This window comes from Pongo pygmaeus, chromosome 16, assembly GCF_028885625.2.
Source record: "Pongo pygmaeus isolate AG05252 chromosome 16, NHGRI_mPonPyg2-v2.0_pri, whole genome shotgun sequence".
Lineage (NCBI taxonomy): Eukaryota > Metazoa > Chordata > Mammalia > Primates > Hominidae > Pongo > Pongo pygmaeus.
In genome coordinates, this window is record NC_072389.2 from 68,113,234 (window position 1) to 68,134,475 (window position 21,242).

At 41.2% G+C, this 21,242-nt stretch overlaps 1 protein-coding gene across 7 annotated transcripts in view; it reads left to right on the plus strand.

Annotated features, from left to right (window-relative positions):
- The window catches only part of TLN2 (talin 2), a 449,658-nt gene that overhangs the window by 328,452 nt on the left and 99,964 nt on the right, over positions 1-21,242 (plus strand). For all 7 annotated transcript variants that reach the window (XM_054451016.2, XM_054451019.2, XM_063652682.1 and 4 more), the window contains 7 exons: positions 1,701-1,835; positions 4,373-4,501; positions 6,484-6,586; positions 16,368-16,576; positions 17,704-17,823; positions 18,838-19,035; positions 20,109-20,248. In XM_054451016.2, the coding sequence (XP_054306991.1) occupies positions 1,701-1,835; positions 4,373-4,501; positions 6,484-6,586; positions 16,368-16,576; positions 17,704-17,823; positions 18,838-19,035; positions 20,109-20,248 (1,034 nt within the window). The remainder of the gene's footprint in view (positions 1-1,700; positions 1,836-4,372; positions 4,502-6,483; positions 6,587-16,367; positions 16,577-17,703; positions 17,824-18,837; positions 19,036-20,108; positions 20,249-21,242) is intronic.

Sequence of the window (21,242 nt, forward strand, 5' to 3'; positions counted from 1 at the left end):
ATAGGCCCTTTGTGTTTTTCATCTAACATGAGTGTTCATGATTTTGAATAATCTTCTGTTACATGACTATACTCTTCATTTAACTTTTCTCTCATTATTAGACGTACAGATTTTTAATTTTTTGCCATCATTAATAACATGTGATAAAAATCTTTATGTGCTCAAGTCTTTTCTCTTCTTGAATTCCTAGAGAGAGGATTGTAAACAGCTTATTTTTATCTTTAGGACTTTGCAAATTATGACTTGGACAAGGCGTTTCTCTCTTCATTTCGGAGGGGAGAGAGCCTGGAGCCATTTGTGGGTACTCTCTCCACCCTGGCAAGATTGTAGGGCATTAAGATAGAGCTGTGTAGGTGTGTTCCTGGTTCCACTCTGTCCCTGCCCTTGTTTTCCCTTTTTCTTTTGTTCTTTTAACTTTGCTATTATAGATACTCAGATCTTTACGAGAAAAAGGGAAGGTTGAAAATAAATAGAAATTGAATTGACAGATCAAAAAGTTTGTACATTTTAAACTTGATGTTATAAAATTGCTCTTCCAGGAGGTTGAACAAATCTAAATTTACAACTTAGCAGTATATAGAGCATGCTTTTAAATATATCTTTTATGAGATTGGGGATTAAACTTTTAAGAAAACATGTATGTTTTTGCCAGTTTGCTCTGTAAAACTATTTTTGTGTGGTTTTGCATTTCTCCGATATTCACAATGTTAAACATTTTTCATAAGTTTCAGTTATTTATTATGCAAAATTATCTGTTTATGCTTTTTATATACTCATGGTAGCTTTTATAAATATTCATTAATTCTTTAAATATTAAAAATATTAACTTTTGTCCTTAATATTTATGATCTGGCACTTGTTGCAACTTTTCTAAGTGTAGTTTTATAACATATATATTAAAAGTCTTGAAAGTATGTCTACTCTTTTCCTAATTGAATACCCTTTATTTCCTTCTCCTGCCTAATTGCCCTGGCCATTTGATCCAGAAATTCAACTTCTAAAAATTTATACAAAGAAAGTTATAAATGTGTACAGATTTAGCTGCAGAGCTGTTTATCATACCATTGTTTATTAAACTGGAAAAAATGGAAACATGCCCAACAATAGAGAATTGAGAAATGGCAATAGATGCATATACTGGAATATTATATAGCTCTTTAAAAGGTAGGATATGTGAGACAAGGAGATTGTGAAATAGAGTGAACAGTGTGATCTTATTTTTGAAAAATATGTACATGCACATAGATATCCATTCACTGGCGAAATTATTTTGCTTTGTGAGATGCGAGGTCATGTTAGCTGTTTTATTTATCTGTCTTCATTTTTCTAAGCAGTCTTTTGGGTGTATGTGAGACTCAGAATAAAGAGCTATTCTGAGAAATGCAGTGAAACCTATTTAATAAGGAACTCTTTGAAATAGGTTTTAAACAAGAATTTCAAGCCACTATTCTAATTTTGCCTCCTCTACCCTCCATGACACCTCCTTTTTTTCTTTTTTTAAACACTCCTAGAAGGTACTGCCCTAGAGTATCTGGCTTGAGGTGGCAGTTTGGGAGTAGGGGACGAGTTGTTTAATATTCCTTTTTTTTTTTTTAGGACAAAATCAGTTCTTACTGCTGTGGAGACATCGCTGCTTAGGTCTCTTCTCTCTACCTCTTGCTGCCCAGGAGCCATCTTACTTTCTTTTCATCTCTCTATAGCCTGGAAGCAAGATGGTGTCCTCTGCCAAAGCCGCAGTGCCCACTGTGAGTGACCAGGCTGCAGCCATGCAGCTGAGCCAGTGTGCCAAGAACCTGGCCACCAGCTTGGCGGAGCTGCGTACCGCCTCGCAGAAGGCAAGTGGAGTGTGTCACAGGGGTTAGCTTGTCAGGAAGGGAGCTGGGGTGGCATGGGTACCACCCAGGGCCTGAACACTGCTGAACCTATTTCTTGGCAAAGTTGTCCATTCTCCTTGCATGACTATGAAAGATGCCCCTGTGGGTTGGCTTTTGTTGCATTAAGCCACTATCTCCCAGACTTAGTATTCACTTTTTGGTTTCAGATGCCTTTCATTGAACTATTTTGAGTTTCATACTTCCTCCTCCTCCTCCTTCTCCTCCTCCTCCCACATCCTGGAACAAGCAGTGGTCCATTTTTCACAAGTCTTAGGGGACAATGGTAGTCATCAGTGTCCCAGTGCCAGCTAAATTGTAGTCCAGAATAAGTGATCATATATTCCAGGTATCATCTTGTGAACTTAGTAACAAATTATATAGGCAGAAAATCTATTTTGAAGTGTCATCTTTATTATCTTTTTTGCCCTGGAATGTTTTCACCTATTGCGTGGGAGCATTCACCTTAACAAGGTCTTCAAGAGAACAGAGTTGAGGACTGAATTTCTGTCTCTGGAGCATATTAATTACCAAAGGGCCTCATTTACTACTCTGTTTGATGTGGCATTAGCATGAAGTTCTAGCATGAATTTACTTTTCTTCATTGTAGCAATCCCTTTATAGAAACAAGCAGCCTCATAAATTGGTAAGAGAAGAAGGTAGAAGCTGACTTGAATTCTTAATATGAGGAGCACGCTACACTGCCAAATAAAAATATCCAGAGCGTTAGACTATAGCCAACAAAAAAGTTATTTTGACCTGTGTTTCTCAAAGAGAGCTCGTGGTGCTGTCTATGCTGGAATCACCTGGGGATGCTTATTAGAATGTACATCCCTGGGCCCTGCCTCTGAGAAACCAGAGTAGAATTTCTGGTTGTAGAGCCTGAACATCTGCATTTTCACAAGCTTCTTTGCTGAGTCTGAGACACACACCAACATTGAACCACACTGCTCGAGAGCAGTGATCCCTAAAGTGGGACTCAAGCAAGACTGTCCATTGGGTACGGGAAGACACTGTGAAAACTTGTAAAAAAAAAAAAATGTGTGTATATATATACGTATATATATATACATTTTTTTTTTATGAGATAGGGTCTTACCCTGTTACCCAGACTGGAGTGCAGTGGTGCAGTTATGGCTCACTGTAACCTCAATCTGCTGAACTTAAGCAGTCTCCCACCTCAGCCACTTGAGTAGCTGGACCACTGTCATGTGCCACCACGTCCGATTAATTTCTTTTATTTGTTTGTGTTTTTTTTTAGAGATGAGATTTCATCATCTTGTCCAGGCTGGTCTTGAACTCCTGAGCTCAAGTGATCCTCCCACCTAAGCCTCCCAAATTGTTAGGATTACAGGCGTGAGCCACTGCACCCGACAATATTTTTTAATATGTAGCATATGGGTTAAGAGTGCAGGCTCTAATCCCAGCACTTTGGGAGGCCAAGGTGGGTGGATTGCTTGAGTCCAGGAGTTCAAGATCAGCCTGACCAACATGGTGAAACCCCATCTCTGCTAAAAATACAAAAATTAGCCGGGTGTGGTGGTGCATGCCTGTAGTTCCAGCTACTCAGGAGGCTGAGGCATGAGAATCACTTGAACCCAGGAGACAAAGGTTGCAGTATGCCAAGACCATGCCACTGCACTCCAACCTGGGCAACAGAGTGAGAGACTCTGTCTCCCAAAAAAATAGAAAAAAGAGTGCAGGCTCTGGAATCAGACTGTCATTGACTAATTTGGTGACCTAGACAAGTTAACCTGTCTGTGCCTCAGTTTCCTTCTTGAGTAATAGTGGCACATAGAAATCAATTAGTATTTATTTCTGCTGTTATTACTATTATCTAAAAATGGAAAGAAATGAAAATATACCAGTATTTAGTATACTGATCAATAATTACACTTTTATATAATTATATGTGTATGTGTATATTGAGGGATGGAATCAAAGCATTTGGAGATCAGTGTTATACATGACCAAGAGATAAAGTAGTTTTCATAAATTACTAAGGGAAAAATATTTTATAATCTTCAGTACAGAAAAGTAATGATTTATCATCTAGAAATTTATAAAGAGAAGCATTAAAGTTGACATAGACTTGCCCCCAGCGTCCTGGGTGTGTTCATTTGTTCATTCACTGCATCTTTCCCATGCCTCCGTGTACACACATGGCTGTGCTAGGTGCCCTACCTCTAGAACTCAACCACAGTGACTAAATGATCCACTGAGTCTAAGAGGCAAATGCATTTCAGATAAGGGTCACTTCCGGAACACTTACTATATCCAGTTATGAGACATACATAATTGATGGTTTAAGGAAGTTAAGAGTAAGGTTCTAACTGAGGATGATTTTGTTCTCTCAGAAAAAATACTTGCTTTCCTTGCTCCTCCTGATAGATTTGGTGAATGACTGGGTATATCCAGAAAGGCATTTTATAAGTTGCAAAAATGTTGGGGACACTTTTCCCAAGCAGACTGGGTATACATATTTCCAACTCTGTTGGCAGGCCCATGAAGCCTGTGGTCCAATGGAAATCGATTCTGCTCTGAATACGGTGCAGACGCTTAAGAATGAACTGCAGGATGCCAAGATGGCGGCTGTGGAGAGCCAGCTGAAGCCACTTCCAGGGGAAACGGTGAGCTGTTAGAGCCAGCTGGGGTGCGGGTGTACCGTTTGTTATGACGTTATTAAATTATTTGTTGTTAGGGTGTTTGCTAAATGTTGCGGCATGTTGAGAAGTTTCTAATCCTGTGGTCTTTTTCTGAAAAGAATGCCCAGGGCAGCTGGAGGAACTAGATTTGGAGTTATGAGCGCTGGATTCTACACTCAGCTGTATCATCAACTAGCTGTGCACACGTCCCGTACCTCCTCTATGTTTCAAGTATTTTATTTACGAAGTGGGTAGCAATGAGGCTATCATGATACACATAGAAAAGATTATCAACAGTCATTTTAAAAAAACATTTACTTAATGCAAAGCACTAGGATGGACAACGGCAAAGTGCCTCCATACAGGAAAGCCATACTGCAAATGGAATAATGGCGCTAGAGGTCTACTGTGGTCGTATTACCACACCTCCTGATGCTTGTGTCAGAGTTTTGTTGGCTAAAACTTTACCAGTCCTCCTCATTTGTATGTACTTTCTCACATGACTGAACATTGCTAGTAAAATACCACCATGTATTAAGCACCTGTGAAGCACTTAATGTGCTTCACACACAGAGTCTGGTTTATCGTGATAGTAACTTTCATGAGCAAGTTTTATTAACCCCGTTTACAGGTGAGAAACACAGAGGAACAGAGTTCGTCACCGTTCTGTCCAATGTTTTCTGCCAGCTAGGAGCCGAACCATGGTTTGAATTCAGATTTGCAGGACTCTAAAACCTGTGCTTTTGAGAGCTTCTGGCTCTTTGAACGAACTGAAGACTTTTAGAATGTAAAGGGGACTTCAGGCGTAGATCAATGCCTGGTACATAGAAAGCACTCAGAAAATATGTGTTAAATCAAGTTCCCCTAATAGTAAAAAAGAAGAAACTCAGGCTCAGAGAGGTTAAGTCACTTAACTGAGGTCACCCAGTTAATGACAGAGTTGGGATTGCCTCTTGGGCCCACAGCTTTGCAAAGTGGTCTGGAAGTCTCTTTGCAAAGTTCTATACCCCAGGGAGTGCAAGAGAGGCTGGCATGACATGTAATTCCATTTTTACATAGAGCATCGACTAGTCAGAATGCAGGAAAACATCATGAATTTTTAAAGAAATTGCTCTAATAAAGTCTGTATTGTGTCATAACATATTGTTTGCTATAATGGACCAGGCTCTATTTTTATTGGAAAGCATTGCCTCTCTTGGAAAACATGTTGCAAGGTTTAAAATGCATTTGTTCTCTGATGCCTTTTTGTACTCTCGCAGTATACCTAGAAATTCTCTTCCAAAACCTCATCTAGTAATCAAATAATTATCCATACCCTAGGCCTTTACTGACTTCATTCCCTGAATTTTTTATTCAGTTTACAAAGCAAAATAACATGCTGTTCATGGGAAGCAAGCACTGTGCTCATTTTCATAATCTCATTTACCACTCCAACCCTCTATTTCTATTGCATTTCCTTTCAGTTGGAACTCCTCAAAGTATAATGATCAAATTGAACAATGTTAATGGTCCCACATGCCAGGAAGGTGGTGCAGCTGGATGTCTGCCTACTTCCTGCCCAGCCATAATTAATTCTCGCTAAGGATTTTTTGCAGACTTTCTAAATTAGCTTCTAAAGGCATAATACTAATAGCTACCATTTGTTGAGAGCCTACATTAATTCTCTGAAAACCTTCTGAGCCTAGGTATTATGATCTCCTCAGGAAACTGAGGCTTGGAGAGGTTCAGTAATTTACTCGTGCTAGTCATTGGGAGGGGAGGGGGCATGGGGCAGGGATTTGCACCCAGATTTGTTTGTTCTAAAGCTTGGGCTCCTTCTCCTGTATCACCCTGCTGCAGCTTAGTGCCATTGGTGGGAAAGAGCTAGGGCTCAAAGTTTGATCTGCACGACTTTTCTAAATTATGCTAAGACCTCAGCAGATGTTCCTTTTCTTCTACGTTCTTTTCCTCCTTGAATATTCTTGTAGCTGGAAAAATGTGCTCAGGACCTGGGAAGCACATCCAAGGCAGTGGGCTCCTCCATGGCACAGCTGCTGACCTGTGCTGCTCAAGGCAACGAACACTACACAGGTGAGACCCACGCCCTTCATGCCGCTGTGGCCAGCTTCAGGCCACTGGGCGTAGTGGGGGAGGAGGAGGAGTTAATTCCTTTGACAATACACGTGACATTTTTCTCCTAGCGGTTCACCATATATTTTTCAAGCACCATGTGCTTGTTACCAGGCTTGATACTAAGCAAAGACTAATAAAATATGATTCCCCTAAACCATTTATGGATTGCCCCCATTAGACTATAAAGAAATAGTAATTATAGACTTCCAGGTCTATCTGTGAATCCTGGAATCCCGCTAAAGTAAAGGCATAAAAAAGATTAAAGAGAATAAGAGATGACAACAAATAAGATGTCAATGGAATGTGTGAAAATGGAAGGAGACAGATGCATGGTAACAGGTAGAGGAGAGTGAACAGAAACCTGAGGGGTAGGGGAACCAGCAAGGAAGCAAGCTGATTTGTGCTGCAGAACCCTGGGGGGTGAGGCGGTATTGAGTATTGGTGATGCCAGGTGCCCCTGAAGGTAGGAGACTCCTTAAACAGGAGTCTCTATAAGGAACATATTGTGCAATCACCAACTCTAAGAAAAGCAGAAAAGTTATACAATGAGGAAATGTTATTGTGGTAGGAAGTCTATACATATCTCAAATTTTAAAACCAAGAGGTTTCAGTATGAGCACATTTCTTAAAAATATATATGGAAGGAAAGCTTAAGGAATTGAGTGGCTCTAGGAGTGGGGGTGAAGAGGGAAGGAGTGGGTTGTGGATCATTGCTTTTGTTATACAGTAACACGCTTGACTTCTTTTTGAAATATGCATTATTGTCAAAGTATAATATATACACAGAAGACAGCATACATCCTAAATGGATACCTTCATAAGGTCTCACAAATTGAAAACACCCAAGAAGCCACTACCAGGATCGAGGAATGAAAAACATCTTCAGCCTCCCTGATGCTCCCTTGTGCCCCATCCCAATCATTGTATCCCCACTCTCCTTCCCCAGAGGTAAACACTCATGGCTTTTAACAGCATAGATTAATTTTGCCTGTTTTTGAGCTGTAAGTAAATGGAATAATACAATATGTGCCCCTCGTGCCTAGCTGCTTTTTCTCAGCACTACGTTTGTGAGACTCATCTGTGGTACATACAGTGGTTCTTGCATTTCCATTATCTCTATGGTATTATATTACAAGAGTATAGCTATTCTTTATGCTGTTGTTGGGCATTTGGGTTGTTTCCAAAGGACACTGCCAGGAACAAGTCCAGTCCACGTTGTTCAGTGAACATAGTAAGCATTTTCTAGCTGTGTACCTAGGAGTGGATTTCCTAGGTCAGAGGCTCCCCATGTGTTCAGTACATTTCTTTCAGCAGTGTATAGAAGCTCCAGTTGTTCTGTATCCTTGTCACCACTTTGTATCGTCAGTCTTTTAATTTTCGCCCTTTTGGTTTGTGTGTAATAGTATCACATTATGATTTTAATTTGCATTTCCCTGATGAATAATGCCATCGAGGATCTTTTCATAGGTTTATTGGCCATTTTGTGAAGTATGTTTGTGTCTTTTGCCCATTATTTGAAAATTGGGTTATTGTCTTTTCCTCATTTATAGGAGTTCTTTGTTACTTATATGTATTTCTTGTATATTGTGATTTGCATTTTTAGTCTCTTAAAGTGCCTTTTGATGAACAAAAGGTTTTTTTTTAATACATTCCAATTTATACTTTTTTTCTTTATGGTTAGTACTTTTTGTGTCCTATTTTGAAACTTTTGCCTAAGATAATGTAGATGTTCTCCTCTGTGGTATCCTAGAGCTTCACTGTTTGATTTTCATGTTTAGAACTTTGATCTATCTGGAATGAGTTTTATTTATGTGCAGTAGGGTTCATTTAATTGTTTTTCCACATAGATATCATTTGACCCAGCACCACTGATTGAAAAGGCTACTTTTTCCCAGTGATCTTTAGTGTCGCTCTGTTGTGACATAAGTGAACATATATGTTTGGATCAGTTTGTGGTATTTGTTCTTTTCCATCGATTTAATTGCATGTTCTTATATTAGTACTATGCTTAGTACTAATATAATAGTACTAATATATTAGTACTGTGCTTCCCTAATTACTATACTGCAGTTTTATACTAAGTCTTAATGTTTGGTAATGCACATCCTCCAACTTTGTTGGTTTTCCTCAAGTTAGTGTTGACTATTCTTGGCCTTTTCCATTTACACATAAATTCTAAATCAGCTTGTCAATTTCTACAAAATAATAATAAAAAATACTGTTTTCTTAAGCCAGTATTTTTAAACCACTATTGGAATAACATTGAATCAATTTGGGGAGAATTGACATCTTTATATCATTGAGTCTTCTAATATGTGACTATCCATTTATTTAGGTCTTTTCTCTCAGTACAGTTTTATGGTTTTCTGCATAGAAGTCTCTGAAATGTGTGCATGACATACCCTTTTTCATTCTTTTACTTTCAATTTTTCTTCATGCTTATATTTAATGGGTTATCCTCTGAGCTTGTCGTTGTTCTTTGGGGAGGGTAGAGAGTATTTGGTGGTGTAGCAATCTTTTTCTTTCAATTAGAGTATTTTGTCTATTTATAGATAGTGTAATTACTGATATGTTGGGGTTCGTGTCTATCATCTTACTATTTGTTTTCTCTGTGCCTGCCTATGGTAAGTTCCTTTTTTTCCCCTTTGCTTGCCTCCTTTCAGATTCATATGCATTTTCTAAATTCTATTTCCTTCCTCTTGATTAGCTTGTTAGTTGTGCATTCATTTACTATTCTTTTATGATTTCTTTAAATCTAAGTTACTCTGTTTACCTCTTCCTGCATAGTGCAAGAATCTTGAGACATGTTAACTTCATTTACCTTTCTTTCAATTATTTTATTGTTGTCTTTTTTTTTTTTTTTTTTGAGATGGAGTCTCGCGCTGTTGTCAGGCTGGAGTGCAGTGGCACGATCTTGGCTCACTGCAACCTCTGCCTCCTGGGTTCAAGCGATTCTCCTGCCTCAGCCTCCTGCCTCAGCCTCCTGAGTGGCTGGGACTACAGGCGCATGCCACCTCACCCAGCTAATTTTTGTATTTTTAGTAGAGACGGGGTTTCACCGTGTTGGCCAGGATGGTCTTGATCTTTTGACCTCGTGATCCGCCCTCCTTGGCCTCCCAAAGTGCTGGGATTACAGGCGTGAGCCACTGCATCCAGCCTTATGTTTTAATTCTAGGTATATTTTCATCTCCGCAGTACACTCTCAGTATTGTTACAGATAGTCCTTATTCATTTGGATTTCCTCCCATAGTTGCCCTTTCCATCACCTTTCATTCCTTCTGCGTCTCCAGGGGCTTTCATTAGGGATCATTTCTCTTCTACCTGAAAAACTCCCTTCATTATTTTCCTTAGTATTAATCTACTGGTGACAAGTTCTCTCCATTTTGGTTTGTCTAAAGATGCTTTTGATTAGCTTTTATTTTGGGTGGATAATATCACTTATACAATTTTAGGTTGGCAGTTGTTTTCTTCCAGCACTTTGGAGATGTTATTCCATTGTTGCTGGCTTCCTTTATTTCTGTTGTGAAGTTAGCTGTATAGGTAATGTGGTTTTATTTTTCCCCTTTCCTTGCTTTTTGAGTTTTTTTAGTCTTTGACTTTCCAGCAGTGTGCCTGGAGGAGTTTCCCTGCATATTTATCCTCCTTTGAGTTGCAAGTACTCATTGAAAATGGGATTTGTTGTCCTAGGCCAGTTTTCAAAAAATCAACCTTTGTTTCTTCAAATATTGCTTCTGTCCCATTTCCTTTTTCTTATGCTAGATCATTTCACTGTGTTTCCTACATCTTCTGTACCCTTTTCTTCTTCATAGTTTTTCTTTTCATGCTTTATTCTCAATATCCGCTTTTGATCTATCTTCCAGTTCACTTTTCCTCTCTTTAGCGGTGTCTATTCTGCTTTCAACTCCTTCAATTGAGATTTTAATTGTAAGTATCATATTTTTCAGTTTTAGAATATCCATTTGATTATTACTTGTAGTTTGTGTCTCTGCTGGAATTCTGTATGTTGTCATCTAATTTCTTCAACATATTTATCACAGTTATTTAAAGTTGAAGTCCAGTATCCTAATATCTGGATAGCCTATAGCCTCTCTTTATCGTCAGGGATTTTTTTTTTCCCCCGCTTCTTGGTTTTTCAGCCATTGGTTTTGTCTCCTGGTGTTTTCTTTTTTTTTTTCTTCAAGACTGAACATTGCTATTTTAAATTATAGGGATAGTTTGAGGCCCTGAATTATGTTTTTTTCCCTACATAGGATTACTCTTTGCTTCTGGCAGGTGGTTAAGATAAGGACAGATCACAATAAAAATGCAGGAACTGAGCTGATTTGAAATTATGTGGTCTGTTTCCAGTTTACCTTTGAGGGTGTAGCCCTTGTGTGTCCCGTCTGAAAGGGTTGCTGTTTACCAGGGCTATTCTGTTTTTTGGGCTCAGAACTATGCTTTTTCTCTTCCTAGCCCCATGAGATATCAAGAAACTTTACTCAGCTTCTCAGCTTCTTGGCAACAGGTTACAAATTAGGAAATGCCTTTAGAGAAAAAGCAATCCTGAACATTGGACTCACTCCTTCATTTCAAGATCTTTGCCCTCTTTACCTTGGTGCCTTGGTATTTCTCCAATGTCTTCAAATAAATGTTTTATATATGTTTTCCAGAGTTTCTATGTGGGAAAGCTGATTTTCAGTAAGTTATTCTGCCATCACTACAAGCAAAATCCTCTTTGATTTGTAAAAACTGTATACGTTTATTACTTTGAAAATAAAAATTTTAAAGAGCACAGTAGGAACACAAAGTTATAGTATAGTATATACAGTATATATACTGCAATAATAAGAACGCAAAATTTGGTCCCAATGGGAAGGTAAGGGAAATTTTCAGAGCAGAATTGACACCTAGCGAGGGTTTTGTGGATTGTTTAGGACTCCTTTAGCATTCTAGGAAGAGGAAAAATATGATAAAATTCTTCGAAAATCATAGGGTAATATGGGAGATTTAAATTTCAAAAATTTCTATACTTTCCTGAAATCTTGCCAGCTGTTGTGTAGATGATGAAATGCATATTTAGTAGAGAAAAGACTACTTTACAGGTTGCATCATCTCATACCAATAACACCCAGGAAGACATGCTGTCTAGTTGGTGTCTGAAAAACAGCCTAGAAGTAACCCCATTTAATTTTGGCAGGCACTGGAAGGCAGTTGCATAAGTGAGCACTGCATGTATGATGCCTTAAAGATGAGAGAAGGCTGATGGAAGGAACTGAAGACGTTGAAAGTAATAGGCAAAGAGGAAGTGAGAAATAAGAGGATAAGGCTGAAAAGTTAGGCCAGGGTCAGATCCTAAAGGGCCTCGTAAGCTAAAATAAATGAGTTATACTTTAATGAAGAATATGTGAACATGTTTTTCAGCTGTGGACACAGTTCAGATTGCTTTTTGTATAGGTCGCCCTTCCTCCTGTGTGTAGAATAGATTGGATGGAAACAAAGTGGTAGGCAAGCAGGCTGTTGCATTAATCCAGGTAAGAGATGGTAGTGTCCTACAGTGGAGACGAAGTGATGGATTGAAGAAGCAAAAACCCAATCGTTCTTGGTGACTGGTTAGAAGTTGGTGGAGATGGTAACATGAACGGTTCCAAGTGTTTGGCCTTATAGCTGAGTGAAGAGTTGTATGAATCACTGATGGGAACACAGGACCTTTGGTAGGAGCAGCGGAGGTGAAGTTCAGGAATGCTGGGTTTGGCACTAAATATATTCCATTTGAAGTGCTTGGAAAATATGCAGTGAGAGCATCATTAGGCAGCTAAATCTTTGGCTCTGGAACTCAGTAGAGAAGGCTGGGCTGGATGGTACAGATTTGAAAATTATTGGTAAAATGATAATGATTGGAAGTAGATAATTTTGCCAACAGGGAGTGGTAGAGTGAGAGACAGCTTATCAGTTGTAATCCTGAAGAACCTGGCTGGTTAAGGAGGAAACTGGCAATGGAAATCTTTGAAAGAAAGAAGAACGTGGAGCTGTGGAGAGGGCAGGGAAACCAGGAGAGAGGGATGTCTCTAGAGCCATAGACAGAGTTGCTGCCCAGAAAGTCATGTCAAATGGGAGACTTAAGCATCCATTAGCTTTAGGAATAAGGAGGTCACTATTCTCCTTGTTGAAGGCAGTTTCAGGAAAGTTGGAGAATGGATGGGAAGCAAGGAAAGAGAGAGCATGTGTGGAAAACTTCTCCATGGGTCTCAGTTTCCTTGAGACCCATGAGGTGTGTGGGATTTTCAGAAGTTGCACGTGAGCTGCCACTGGGCTATATTCTAATGCAAGTGTGTTTCTGTTTGGCCAATGCAGTGTTCAAAATATATTTCTGTATAGCTGATTACAATTATACAGAACCCTTTGTAAATACTTTGGAACAGATAAAAGATTTGTGTCATACCTGGTCTTTATCTTCTGAGGTTGCTATGTGGCCCAATACTGTCTGGATACACAATCCACATGAATTCTGGTAAAGAATAGCAACCATTATGTAGAATGCTACTATATTTGATATCACTTGATATGCCTGCATAAGACTCTGTTACTGAGTATCATTTAAGATCCAGATGGCAAGAATACTGTGAAAGTAATCTGTGTTTTCAAAGGACCGTGGTTATTGAAACAGAAATCTGCTTTAGTACTTCACATTGGTGGTTCTGGTATTGTGGTGCACACTTTGACTACAGGAACAGTTCCATTCAGAGGGTGTTGTCTGCTTGGAGATGTGACCCTGTAGTGATGACCATTGAGAATGTTGCTGTGCGTTCAGCCATGCACAGCCATGGGTGTTCACAGGGCTTTCTGACCTCTGGTGGCCTTGTTTCATCCTTTTGATGGTATGGCTTCCTCTTTCCAGAAACCTGATCTCTCTCAAGAAGATCCTTGATGTGCTTTGAGATTTCACAGTGAGTCCTTAGCAGAAAACACATGGGATGGACCAGGTTAAGTTTTTGGAATTTAGCTCTTCTGATTTCTGCGTTTTTTTAAATTGTATGAGTCTATGAAAGGTTTTTCATTAAATGGGTTTTGCATAAACGTGTCTTTTCTAATTGCATATGATAAATGATTTACTCCTCCAAACTTATATATGACTCAAATAGAAGTGGATTCAAGAGTCCATATGACAAATGGGAGGATAAGAGGAGAGGTCTAGAAATCACAGCCTAGAATCTGCAATGGTCAGAGCTAGGAACTCAGCCTCTCCTAAAACCCATGAGAAACGGAGGCCCAGAGTGAAAAGGCAGCAGTCTAGACCACACAACTAATCAGCAGCAGAGCCAGAGCCAGATGAGGTCTTAACTACATCTGGCGCTTTTCTGAGCAACAGCATCCTTCAACCCTGTGCCAAAAGCTTAAGCGTAAAATGGAATGACCGTTCTCCTCAGATTGTTTCTCTCCTTCACCTTAGCTTTGTTTACCTTTGTGCTTTCCCTTCGGGGCTTCTCCTCTGCCATAAAAAGCACTTAGTTTAAAATTCTTTTATTCTGCCAGCTGTACTCAGAAGTGCCATGGGATAAATGATAGATTGGCAGCTTTGTAATTTACCTTGATTAGATCGTAGTTTTATATCCCAGATGTGTGATTTACTAAATATTTACATATTAGCAAGTCTGCAGCACTGCAAACCCATCTGGTTTTATGGATCTGAGGCCTTTCACACTCTATTATATCGCAGAGCCTCGCCCTCAGTGAGGAAAAGACCACCTGCTGTGTAGATGCTGACTCAGCTGAAGCAGTGGCTAGTAAAAACCACACTCACTGGTGCCGAGAGACCTTCCAGCTCAGTCCTGTAGAAAATAGTCATTTCAAAAGTTCAGTGCGAGAGAGACATTGATTTGCGTATTTTTCATGTAGATCTTATATGTTCTAACAAAAAAGGCTCATGGTTCTCTACTGCAAAGAGCACTATAAAGAATATTTGACCTCAAAGTGAGGAAAGCTCAGATCTAGCTGTCTTGCCACCTCTGGAAGTGTTTGTGGGCAAGATATGTCTCAGCACCAGGCTTATCTGTGAAATTTCATGAGATGAGCTCTAGGGTAAGCTGTTCAGCGATTCTCAGGAGTTATATGTGCCCTGGCATCTCCAGTCTTCATCCTCTTCTTGGATGTCCCAAGGACTGTGTACCAGGTAGTGAGACTCACGTTTATTCCGCATGAGGTGGTGCTACAGCTTTAAAGGATGAGTTTATATTCATCGTTTATCACCAAATCCCATCATCTGTTTAGATGCATATTTAAAGAGAAGCAGGCACTTCACAAAAGAGGATATCTAAATGGCCATTAAATGCATGCAAAGGTGCTCAACATCATTACTCATTAAGGACATAAAAGTTAAAACCTCATTGAGATGCAGCTACACATGCATCAGAATGATTAAATTAAAATCCGATGCTACCTGGTGTTGGCTAGGATGTAGAGCAACTGCAGTTCTTACAGATTGCCAGTGGAATGTGTAACGGTAAAGTCATTTTGGAACACTGTTTTTTAGTATCTTCTAAAGCTAAATATATACTTACTCTGTGACCTAGCGGTTCAGCTCCTAGGTTTATATCTAAGAGAAGTGATCCCATATGGCCACTTGAATATACGTGTAAGAACTTCCTTGTTAGATTCATTCATAACAGCCCCAAACAGGAAACAACCCAAATGTCCATCAACAAGAGAATGGATAAACAAATATTGGCATATTTGTATAGTGGAATACTATATAGCAAGAAAAAATGATGAACTGCCACACATCACAACTTAGCTGAATCTCACAGCATTATGGTCAGAGAAAGAAAGCAGACACAAAAGAATACATATATGTGGTTCTGTTAACATGAAGTTTAACATGAAGTTTAAGAACAGGTAAAAGGGCCGGGCGCAGTGGCTGACGCCTGTAATCCCAGCACTTTGGGAGGCTGAGGCGGGCGGATCATGAGGTCAGGAGATCGAGACCGTCCTGGCTAACACAGTGAAACCCCATCTCTACTAAAAAAGGAAAATACAAAAAAATTAGCCGGGCATGGTGGCGGGCACCTGTAGTCCCAGCTACTTGGGAGACTGAGGTAGGAGAATGGCGTGAACCTGGGAGGCGGAGCTTGCAGTGAACCAAGATCGAGGCACTGCATTCCAGCCTGGGTGACAGAGCGAGACTCCGTCTCAAAAAAAAAAAAAGAACAGGTAAAAGTAGTCTAAGGTAATAGACGTTAGAATGGTGATTACTTCTGGTGTGAAGGGAGTATTGACTGGCACAACTGATGGTGGATATGTGGCTGTATCCATATGTACCGATTCACGGAGCTGCACATGTAGACTTGTTCACTGTAGTGTACTGTAAGTTATTCCCTAGAAAGACAATTGAGAAGAAAGGTGCTTTTAAACGGCCTCCCGCAAACAAGTGCATGAACATAACCCAGGTAATTCCATCTGTGTACTCACTGCCATGCACTTGGTGTTCTAGGTTTAGGGACAGTGGGGCAGTGGGAGCAAGGGAAGTCAGGGGAAGAAGTCTTTAGTATTGCATTTGTTATTAATGTGTCTCTTGGTTTGGCCCAGAGCCAGGGGGATATGTTTCTGAAGCCAGCTACTTCTCTGAGAAACACAGCAATTCAAATTTTATGAAGACTAATCTGCAGCTCCCCTTCTGTGCCAGGCCCTGGTCCACAAGCTTATTCCTAAGTAAAATGTGCCATTTAGATGGAGTCTGACTGGAAATCTGATGGACTTTTATCCCCAGGGGTGGCTGCTAGAGAGACGGCCCAAGCTCTGAAAACACTGGCCCAGGCCGCCCGTGGAGTGGCTGCATCGACAACCGACCCCGCGGCCACCCATGCCATGTTAGATTCTGCTCGAGATGTGATGGAGGGCTCCACCATGCTCATTCAAGAGGCCAAGCAGGCCCTGATTGCACCTGGAGATGCAGAGAGTCAACAAAGACTGGCTCAGGTGAGGCTAGGAATGAGGAATTGTGGTTGTCATGGTCGTCATTAACATGGACATGTGGGTGGGCTGTCTCTTGGGCACTTTTCCCTGGTATGAACACTGACACAGCAGATGTTTTCAGAAACTTCCAAAGGTCATAACAGTGCTGGCCATACATGATACTCACTTTTGTAAGTCTTGCCTAGTATTCTCCACATTAATGTGTGATCTGCTTAATTCACAGTCAGCAGAGGGCATGGGGGCCTTTGAATTCTGTCCTTGGAAGTTTCGGAGCCAGGACATAACATGGTTATTTTGGGCCTATGTGTGCTGAGCTATATTGCTGTTCGCCAGGGAATGAGGTAGATCCGCTAGGGCTGGCCACTCAGAAGTTTTCAACCCTGGTGCTCTATTACTTCTTTGAATGATTCTTCGACTGCCTGATGGAAGCAGTTGGCTAAGGAGCATCCAGGCAGAGTCCTAGACATGGGGCTGGGAAGGAGATGGCTTAGATTAGAGGTAATGACACTCCCCACCTCCAAAGACCTTCCTTTTAATTGAGGATACCAAAGAATGCAAACAGGGAGCCACCAAACATTTCTAGGCAGCGTGGGGGCAACTCCAGGTTGTGCTCAGAGCACCCCACTTGCCCTTGGGCAGAGTGAGGTTTGGGAGGATGGCCCCATGAGTCACTGAGCAGAAATTAACCACAGGCCTTCTAGTTGTGATCCAAAAAACTCAAAGTCTTCTTCCACCTTAGCGACCTCAGCAGGGCTCCCAAGAAGGGAGATATTTTCATTTCTCTTGGTATAAGAAATCTTTGCTTTAGAACCTGACCTCATGCTGGAGAGTTCTATATTTGAATCACAAAACTGTGGCTTAGCCTGGCTTTGGGGAGCAGGTGGGATGTGCTGTGTCACTGTGTCGGACCCTTTGCTGAGACAGAATGTTAATCCCAATAAGAGGGTAGAAAACATCTTCTCTGGGACAAGGGGCCTGGATGAGGTGATGTGAGACAGGTAACAGTGGCAGGTGGATGCTGGTGGGTCATTTCCGTATCTGTTTCAGCTCTGCATGTTTCACTGCCCATTCCCAACAAGTGTGCAGAAATGTTTGTACTTAAAGGTGCTTCTCTCCCTCCACGAATTCAGGTGGCTAAAGCCGTCTCACACTCCTTGAATAACTGCGTAAATTGCCTCCCTGGGCAGAAGGATGTGGACGTGGCCTTGAAGAGCATCGGGGAGTCCAGCAAGAAGTTGCTTGTGGATTCGGTGAGAGGTTCTTAGATCGAGAAAGGACACTGGGGGACTAGGCTCGCGTTAGGTGTGAGTGAAGTCTTCTTCTCTCCATGAGATCTCTGAGCAGCTAACCCTTCCTTTAGGAGTCCTGTTTTTCCCGCCAGTCTTTGTTTTCCATGTTTTGCTGTCTGATCAACAAAGTTCCCAGGTGGAGCTTTTAAAGTTTACTGTTTCTTTGAGCCCATGTTGCCATTTCCTCTCGGATCGTCCCAATGAGACAGGCGAAGGGGTATGTGATCACCTGGCTTCTCATCAGGACATCTCAGATAGTGACAATCAGGTGTTGGAAGGGTACATGTGTCCAAGACTCAGTGAGAGAGCGAGTAGTCTGAGGAATTTCACCTTGGGGCCTGTTCCCTTCCCTGCTTTGTGAGTCTGCTGAAGGAGGGTTTGTGCTCGTGCATCTTTGTTTCTTCTCTGCACAGGTGTAGAGGCAATGTATGTGGGTGGTGAATAGAGTCTAGTTTAACTCCCTAGAACTTTTCACAAATGGTTATCATTCTGCTAGATGACATTTAAAAGTTATTAGCAAAGGCCACTAATATAATTGGTGGCTATTCGTTTGGAAGAACATGATTTGAAGTTTAACAGCATCTGCCTTTTAGTTTACAAAGCTAAAACTAAGCTTTCATCTTAAGAGAGACAAAATAGGGTAGAGTTTTAGAGAATGGACCCTGGAGTCAGATTGCCTTGGTGTGGATCCTGTCTCTGCCACTTAGGAAACCTTGAGCCCCTGTAGATAGCTTACATTTTTAGATCCACAGTGTCTAGCACTGAGTAGGTGTTTGATAAATTTAAATGAATGAACGGATGTATATGTTGAGGGTCAAACCTATTAATAAAATGGGCTCAGATGAGTCAGAGCCTTTTAATCGTGATGACTCAAATGCATCTCTGAAGAGTCTGTCTCCCCTCCACAATACCTTCCTTTTATCCCTCCCCTGCAACGCAAAATGTCTCATGGGGTGTGCCTTCTGTTCCCCACAGCTACCTCCAAGCACGAAGCCTTTCCAGGAAGCCCAGAGTGAACTGAACCAGGCAGCAGCTGATCTGAACCAGTCTGCTGGGGAAGTGGTCCATGCCACCCGGGGCCAGAGTGGAGAGTTGGCTGCAGCCTCTGGAAAGTTCAGTGATGATTTTGATGAATTCCTCGATGCTGGCATTGAGATGGCTGGCCAAGCTCAGGTGGGTGTGGAGGTGGTTGTCTGGAGTTGACCCTAGGCTCTCCTCTCGCATGGACAATCCATCCTTGAGACTGACTGAACAAATAGGAAAAGGAACCTGGAAACAGGCAGGCCATGGTTGCATTCTTTTTGCTGCTTAGGAAGCTCTTGCCCTCATGGGAATGGCATTTCCAAAGATGCTATCAGCTTATGCATGAGGTGCTGTTAGTAATGAAGGATAACTTCTCCCACGATCCTCCAGCAGAATTCATAGTCTTACTATTTGGAGGGAGGGTAGGAGGAGGGAGAACGTTTAACAAAGATTAGAACAGCTCTTCAAATGTGGGATAATACAATAAAAATATATATGTATTTGAGGTTTAATGGACCATTCAGATTGTCTGTGTCTAATACTAAGTGTCAAGTGATTAAAAATTACCTCCTTCAGATGAACAGATAAACCCCTTGTTTAGAACAAGGGAGCTTGACTGATCTAGTGTCAGCTTGCAGAGCTGTTTTTTTTTTTTTTCTGCGCTCCTTTGACCTCCCTAAAAGAGATAACCAGGGTGTATCTTCTTCTAGTATCTACAAAGAATTGTTTCTCAGATGGCAACTGGGTGAGAAATGTGTCCTTTCCCGAGTCAGGAACTTCAGGGATGCAGTCAGCTCTGAATATCGAGACAGTGCTGGTCGTTTGTGCCAGGCCGAGATGTACAGCTCCTTGACAACTCCAGCATTGTTGAGCAAGATGCTGGAATCGCTGCCTGGTCTGTGCATTGGCTCACAGCTCGCTCGCTCTCCTCCCACCCTGCTCCCCGCTTAATGCCTCTAGTTGTGAGAAAGCACAGCTCTTGGCTGACCCACTTGGGGATGGATTTCTTTCCCCATGGCATGTATCTTGATCTGAGCATCTGTTTGGAGAAGGGTAGACACTGGTCAGTGTCTCAACAAGTTAGGCATCTGCGGGCTAACTGGGTTTAATGGGATCTGTACGGATAACCTGCCTGCATGTCAGGATGCTGCTCCTAGCTCTCTGAATGCCTTCTTCAAGAAGTGGACAGGCCCTGATTGCTCTGGCTCGTTTTGACCTTCCAGACAAAAGAAGACCAGATCCAAGTGATAGGGAACCTCAAGAATATCTCGATGGCATCCAGCAAGCTGCTGTTAGCTGCCAAGTCTCTCTCTGTAGATCCAGGAGCTCCCAATGCGAAAAATCTCCTGGCTGCTGCTGCAAGGTAGGAGTGGGACAAAATGTGCTTTCGTGTGTGGTTAGACAGTGTCACTGCAGTCTGAAGATGTGCCTGACATCCTCCCACTTTTGCTGAGCAAAAGAATTGGTGCTGTCCTTAGGTCATGGGAGGTGGAGCTGAGAGTGATGGACACTCTGGTATTTTATAAAACTGGCTCATTTCCATGGTCTTTCCCCACTAAAAATATCTTCTGTCTTCTCATACAGCCTTTTCAATAGAGACTTGCTTAGACGTAAGGTGCATTTTGACTTGTAAATGCAATGAGTTAAACAGATTTTTTTAAGTAGTGTTATATCTTTCAGATTATAAAATAATATATGCTTCTTGAAAACTCAGAAAATACTGAAAAGCGTAAAGATGAAAAGCAGTGCTCAATCAAGTCATTCAACAGACTTTTATTGAGCACTTAACCCTGTGCCTGGCATCAGTGTTAGATTGAATGTAACATGTTGTATCTGTCACATGGGGAAGGCTCCACTTTAAGATGAGTAGGGAGGCAGTGGGAATAAATTGTTTTTGGAAATATATTAAAACATGAGTGTGAATTTTGGATGATTTTGGTGTCCTTCTTTCCTGTTGGTTTCACCCAGGGAAGTGGGCAAAACGGTATAGTTTCTGCTCCAGGGCCACAAGTTAGTTCAGTAACTAGTGGTTGAATGTGGTATGTGGAGCACTGCAGTGACAGCCCAGGGGTTCTCATATCAGCAGTCCCTCTTTCATTTTCCTGAACCCAGAGAGTAGGGTGGTCATGATTCTGTGGTGGTGCAGGCATGTTTTCTTTGCATTATTTAACATCATATTATATATAAGAAAGCTGACAGTGGAGAGAGATTAAAAGCAGGACTATTAGGGGATAGAGAGTAACTGGAAGCCTTTTCATAATGTGCAGATCCGTGATTTTTGAAAAGCATAGCTTTGATTCTGCTTTCTTTTTTTAAACTTGGTTTTTTAAAATTTGCGTGTGTGTGTGTGTGTGTGT